This window comes from Rhagoletis pomonella, unplaced genomic scaffold, assembly GCF_013731165.1.
Source record: "Rhagoletis pomonella isolate Grant_MI unplaced genomic scaffold, Rhpom_1.0 Rhpom_scaffold_00005, whole genome shotgun sequence".
Lineage (NCBI taxonomy): Eukaryota > Metazoa > Arthropoda > Insecta > Diptera > Tephritidae > Rhagoletis > Rhagoletis pomonella.
Window position 1 is genome coordinate 67,562,337 of NW_023458559.1, and position 7,101 is coordinate 67,569,437.

General features: G+C 35.3%; 1 protein-coding gene across 1 annotated transcript in view; it reads right to left on the reverse strand.

Annotated features, from left to right (window-relative positions):
• Positions 1-408: 408 nt before the first annotated feature.
• Positions 409-7,101, reverse strand: part of LOC118739426 (serine-rich adhesin for platelets) — a gene marked incomplete in the record, with an annotated part of 33,076 nt that continues 26,383 nt past the window's right edge. Inside the window, 3 exon segments of the mRNA XM_036470728.1 lie at positions 409-4,384; positions 4,575-4,712; positions 5,715-7,101. Of these exon segments, the coding sequence (XP_036326621.1) occupies positions 4,059-4,384; positions 4,575-4,712; positions 5,715-7,101 (1,851 nt within the window).

A 7,101-nucleotide genomic window follows, 5' to 3' on the forward strand; every position in this document is an offset into this window, starting at 1 on the left:
AAGAACCAAAAAAATAAATAAATACAAAAATTCAAGTTCATTTCCCTGCACAAATCTCAAAACACGAAGCTAGCAAATCATAGAAAAGATAAAAAAAAAAAGTTTCAGAAAGAATGCAAAAAAGCAAACGCTAATTATTTTTTCAAGTATAAAAATTTTTATTTTCACATTGGGTTTGGGATGTGTATACATGTGTGTGTGAGTGTATGTGTGTATGTTGGTGTAAGTGTGTTTTAGGGTCACAGGCCAATTAAATTCTCTCATAAGTGATAAATTAAAAGTAAACAATTAAAGTAAATGTAGACAATAAAAATAAAATGTATTAATAATGAAAAAATAAGTTTAAATTTACATTTACGCTAAGTTTATTTTTACAAGTTTACTATACATAGTGGTGTTTTTTTCTTTTTTTTTAAGTAAAATTATGTAATTTTAGCTACGCGAAGATAGTACAACGCTTTGCTTGCTTGCTTATTTATTTGTTTATGCTTTTTATTCATGGTTACTTTATTGTATCTGTAATAAAATATACATATAGTATTTATATGCAAGTATGTATTTACAAAGTGCTAAAAATACACAATATTTATAACAAAACGCACTTAACACACACACGCACACCTGCGTCCAGACACCGACAACACCCGTTGTGCATCGTCCACAGCTTCAAACAAGAAACACAGCAACAAGTATTTAATTAGGTATGGCATCGGGGTTGGGTATTTGGGTTAGCCGATGGGTGTGTGTGTGTGTCTATATATGCGGCGCTCACTCATTTTAATTCGTTCGTTAATTATAACTTTAATTATATTTATGTATATACTAAGTATGTAGTTATAAAGGATTATTAAATTTCATTTGATTTATTTTTTTCATTTCTATTTTCCCTCATTTTTATGTTTTTTTGAAACTTAGTAAGCTAGTACCAAAAATTTATATACATACTACATATTTACAAAAATGTGTGGACATGTATGCGGCGGCGAACGCGCAGGTGCATATTTCAGGCACACTATTACCTTTTTATTAATTACCTTTTTGATTAACCACAGCAAGGGCAGAAGTAACAATGAAGTAAGAGAGGAGGGAAGCGGCAGTAGGGTTAAATTATTTTTATTTGTAATTTGAGTACACCAATTAACGATTTCTATGCCTGCATAGAAAGCGTGTGCAACAAAAAATCAAAATAGCAGATTTGTGTAGACTGTCAATAAAGCAAACATTGGCGCGCGGGCGCACGCACGTCATCACCGCCGCCAACACCACCCACCACTAGCGCTGCTACACTTCTAGCACGCTGCTGAACTTGCGGTTATTTCATGTAAAATTTACAAACTTTTAAATTAAGGTTTTGAGTTAAATAAACAGGGATGTTATCTACATAAGGGTGGTACAATCAATATTTTTTTTTTAAGTTTTATAATAGAATACGTTTTATAACTGTAGGCATAACTTTATAATTTCCATGTTTAGTTTTTTTATTTTAGATTTTAATTTGATTGTGTATATCAACACTTATAACTAGTTATTTTAATGTTATTAATTCATTTTTTTTTTAACTTTTATTTTAATTTTAATTTAAATATTCAGGGCTATCACTGAATTCATCGCAGCCCGATTTTTCGTGAATTCTTCGAAAATTCTACGAAATAGTTACGAACTTAGCATATAATTCGAATACATAACGCTTGTAGCAATTCGAATTCTGCGAACTACGATGGATTCAGCAATAGCCCCGATTAGCTTTTCTTCAGAACTAAAATGTACGCATATATAACACATTTATTTTAACACACATACATATTTTTACGCTGATTTATTTTAAACTGTTTTGTACTATTTTAGAAATTTTGCAGATTTTTTTTTTATTTAATTTTTTTTCAGCTTTATTCCTGCCTATTCACTTCCACTTAATATTATTTTTAAATTTTTAAAAAATTTTATTTTAAGTTATAATTTAAGAAGCACTTAATTTACGTTATACATTTATGTACATATGTACATAAAGGTAAGTAGCATTAATTTTTTATTAATTTTTAATGCGCCGCCTCCATTCTCGCTGTAGTTGAACAATGACTGCGTGTTAGATTGTAGCAGTAAAAGTAAATCATGTGAGTATGTTGAAAAAATGTATGAAAAAATATATTAAGGTTTAAAAATTATGAAACTGGTATAAAAACTAAGCGACTAACTAGAATGTTATTGTTAAAAAATATATAGCTTCGACACTTCAAATAACTGGAAAGCGCAAGATTACCAAAAGAATTAAGCATAGCTCAATTTGTAAGGAAAAGGCTGAAGTTTTTCATAACTTCCTTAAATTGTTTATTTGGGTCGAATTTCTAGATTAAGAATTATTCTTAAAGTAAAAAAATAATGATTAAATAAAAAAATAGAATATTCAGTTGAATTTTCCGGTGGAGTGTCTTGGCATTCTACGGATTTTTTGTTTATCTCTGCATTTTCTGAGCATTTCAAAGGCATTTTTTTTGCGAATTTTTTGTTTTGAAGCGGTTTAGGCGAACAAATAATTGTTGCCAACCATCGTTATCAGCGCACAGTTTGCGTAATTCAATATTTCTGCATTTTGCATTTTGACTTTTTTTAATTTTTTTTTCAGCCGCATAACGACAAAACCAATTTACGAGTTTTTTTTAATGAACTGTTGTTATTTTTGCTTTGTTTTTCCAAGTTTTTATTTTATTTTTCTCTTTCACATACCCCTCACATACCCAAAAAAATGTAGATAATGCTTTGAGCAACAAAAACAAAGAAATTTATATATACACTGATGTAAGCAGTTTAGTAAAATTAAAAAAAAATAATTACTTTGCATTGACTTATATTAAGTATACGCTGTGGATTTTGATTATATTAAATAGGATTTAGAGTACTACAAAACAGCATGAAAAATTTTGAATTAAAGAGAAACTGGAAACTGAGTAATGAAATAATAAAAGAAAGGGAAAATAATTAAATAATCCGAGTGCTTGAAATGTTAAATGTACGCACAGTGATTCATTTGCCATGCTCTTTCGAGTAAAAGCAAGCAATGCTTTTCTAGATAATGTTTTATGTCCATAGTAGAGTATGCGTTTCTTCAGGTTTTGAAACTAAAAATAACGAATTAATGCAACATAAATATAGAGGTTTTTGTAGTCATCAAATTAATATACAACAAAATCCAATCAAAAGCGAAACGTAAAGTTTAAAGTGTTGGATGTAAACGATTTGACGCTTATAATTTCCTTTTAAAAAAGTGCTAACTATGGTGATCTTACAAGGAAAAGTGCTAAATAAAATCCTGCTGCAAAAGTATTTCAAATAAGCAGAATATAATTAAAGATTAGCATTGATGTTTTAAACAAAAACTTCGCTGATTTGGCACGCTGACAACATCAAAATGACTCAACGCATATTTGTTTTCAGCATTTACTGCTTTACGCTTTCTCATTGTAAACTAACATTAATTATTTATATTCACGCTGCAATTAACTAATTTTAATTTATATTATTTATTTACATTTAGCATTTAACTTCATTTTAATAATAAATTTCTTTATAGGCTGTTAAACTAAAAACTTACTCTATATTAACGTCTGTGGTATATAAAGCAAGTATGTACTATGTAGGGGTATTGAAAATTCATTTAACATTTTCGCTGCTAGTTTGTGTTACTATTTAACTCATAAACATCGCGCTCCAACAAGTTACTTATTTCTTTTCGATTCGTTTAGTTATAAATTTTTGTCTAAAATGTTTGGCTATTTTTCAATTCTACTCTGCCATAAGTACATATACATATGTATGTTACAAGTAAAAAATTAGTAATCTCAAGTGCAACAGCAGACTGGTTTAAGGAAAGATAAAATTTTAAATAATCGCTTTAATATTGCATCTTTTGCTTGTGTCTTTTTGCACTGGCGCTACTGTAGTACTGCAGCTCTAACTTGATTTATTAGCAACCTTACCAACACATTAGATATATTGCTACCATATCTTTTTTAACCAGCACATGAACTTTTTTCATTTACTTTGCCTACACCATCTTGATTCCTTCACGTCGCTGAATCATTGCCACTTCTCGCCGCAACAACTGTGGCCTCATCTCTTGATGGAGTGGCAGCTCTCGCCGCATTGGCAGTTGTTTCTGCCTCATTCGACCACTTATGGTTTGAGTTGGAGGTGGCGGTGGTGCTTGTCGCCCGCTTACTTGTACTTGCGCTACTGCTACTAACACAACCTCGTTCGGGACTTGCATCTCGTGATGATTCCCGTGATGTCGACGTTGATGATGAAGATGAAGAAGAAATTTCTTCAAGACAATTGTCCAAATTGTCTGTGGACGAGATGCTGTTAGTGCGATTCACATAGAGATCACAATCTGAAATTTGTGAGAGTAAAAGGGGAAAAGTTGACGTTAATTTTGAGGTTATAAAATTATTTTTAAGCTCTAAGCTATTGATCATCGACTCCTTAGTTGATTTGCAAAAGGATGTAGAACACATAAACGCGTTTTTCAAAGAGCTCTAAGTGTTTAAAGCAATGAAAAGGCAACTATCGACGCTACTTACCCTTTTTAAGACTTGCAAACTCACTGGCTGCGCTGCTTAGCGATGATACACCCTTGTTCATGTTTCGCAGTAGCTTCAAACGCTCACATAGCTTTTCTTGTTGCTTTTCAAGTAGTGTAGGCGCGGCGCTGAACTGGCCTGAAAAGCAATATAGTTATGTTATTGGTATTTATAAGTTAACTAGCCGGCCACGGAATTTATGCATATGTATGTACATTTACGTATTTGGAGAAGGAAATCGTATGCCCTCATGTACTTCGTTTATTATATACATAAAACAAAATCTTATCTAAATCCGTTCAGTAGCGTGGTTAACATATCTCGCCTTTCCCTTATACTATGTATAGAAGGTAGTAATTTTAAATAGGTGGCAACCCTACTCAAAAAATTAAAGTTTTTGTTTATGCGAAGGCCATGGGCCATGCACTTTCATTTGGTATCTCATTTTCTTATCCAACGAACGGTGATCTTATAATTTTCAAACCGGTGGCAACCCTATTCAGAAAAATAATACATTACACATCCAGAGGCTGTCTTTTTATTTGACAATGACGGTGCAGAACTGACGCCTACGCTTATTAGAATTGAATATAGTAATTTTCTTAACAGGTGGCAATCCTATTAAAATTCTAATTATCAATACAGAATATATTAGAGAAAATCTCGTCAAAATCCGTTCAGTAGTTTTCGCGTACAAAGAATCTCGACTTTCCTTTATACTAAGTACATATATAGATTTTCTCATGATTTTTTTTTTTAATAATATTTTTACAATTCTATACAGTTCAATTCATTTTTAATTTATGATTATTTTACGGGGTTTCTTGAAAGCTCACTATATTTTTTATAGCGTTCGTTTTTAATAATAAAGAGATGTGACTCAAAATTTACGTTTTCGGAGATTTCATTATGCAATCAATAAGCTTGGCGAGTAGAATATGTTCAGTCTAACAGATAGCCAAACTTACCAAGTAATGGCGAAGATATATGTATTTCCATCTATATTTTTGTATACCAACAGTATGAATTGATAAAACATTGATTACGTTTTCCCACAAAATTAAAATTTTGAAATACTTCGTTATATTATTAAACGTGCGATATTTCCCCACACCAAATATTCATATCCATAACACTCACCTTTCCTGCCATCATCTTCGTTATTCAGATTTGTCGATGATGTATCACTCGTATTGCCACAACTGCTGCTGCCGGTGCTGCTATTCAACAGCCCCGTCACATCATCATATGAAGCACTGTGACGCTTATGGTGCTGCTCTATCTCGGATCCACTGTGATGGCGCTTGCGCTCCGGCGAATTGAGTGTGTATTTGTTGAGTGTCAGCGTTGTTGGCGAAGAGGACAATTGCCTGGCCATCTCCTCAGGCGAAGCATTAACAATACTGTTATAAGCTTGCACGAAACTGTTGTTCAAGGAATTTGACATCAAATTGCTGGCGTTGCCTGGTGTTGTTGGTGCACTAACCGACGTCGCTGGCATGTCGGGTGTACCAGGCGTTGTCGCATCCGATGACAACTGCATACGTTTACGATACTCGTTGATAGAAAGTTTGCGCTTCGGCGCAGGTGGTGGTTCAGGCAAATTCAACTGTGGATTAAGACGCGGGTCATGGCTGGCTGTACGTGTGAGCGGCAATTTCATTGGTGTTGGCAATTTACTGACTACCGGAGCCTCAATTGCTATAGCTGCGACGGATGAGTTTTCTACAACAGTATTGCTGTTACTGGACGTGCTGCTATTCGTTGCTTTTCCCACGCTCTGCAGCAAGCTGCTTGTGTTGCTTACGCTGCCGCCACTTATATACGCATGTGTCTGCGACACATAAGCGCCCATTGTTGTGCTATAGCTTTTTACTTTGGTGTCCAAATACTCAGATAGGCTTATGTTTGCTGAGACAATTGTCTGTGCAGCGTTAACTGATGTGCCAGTGGTGCCGGCCAACGGCGTCGCTGCACTGCTCAGAGTTGACGACACCAAGACGGGAGAAGTATCACGTAATTTACCATAAATACTGTTATACGTCGAGGCAGCGGTATTGTTGGCAGCGCTGTTACAAGCCAGCAAACTGGCGGGTCCAGCCTTAGGAGAATGCGCCGCGAGCGGCATAGTGGCTGCGCCAACAACAACCGATGGTAGCGGCGGCGGTAAAGTGGTTACACCAACGCCCGTCGCTGAAGACATCGTTGGCAGTGGCGGCGTGTGCGATACCGCAGCGGCCAAATGGCTGAGCGTGGGTTGCATTGGAAGCGTCTTCAGTAGACTATGCGTCGGCTGCTGTACAGAGCTGGATGGTGACGGCAACGCCGGCGTTGGCACATAAGTGGCGATCGGTGTACCCATAGAAGGATCGACACTGCTGCAAGGCACCGCGCCGATGCCGCTGAAATAGGCAGCCATGAGCGGTGGTGGTGGTCCGCTCACAACCACATTATTGAAATGAGGTATGGCGACATGCTCTCGCACATACGCGGCTGGCGGCAATGGTGACGCGTGCGTTCCTGGCAA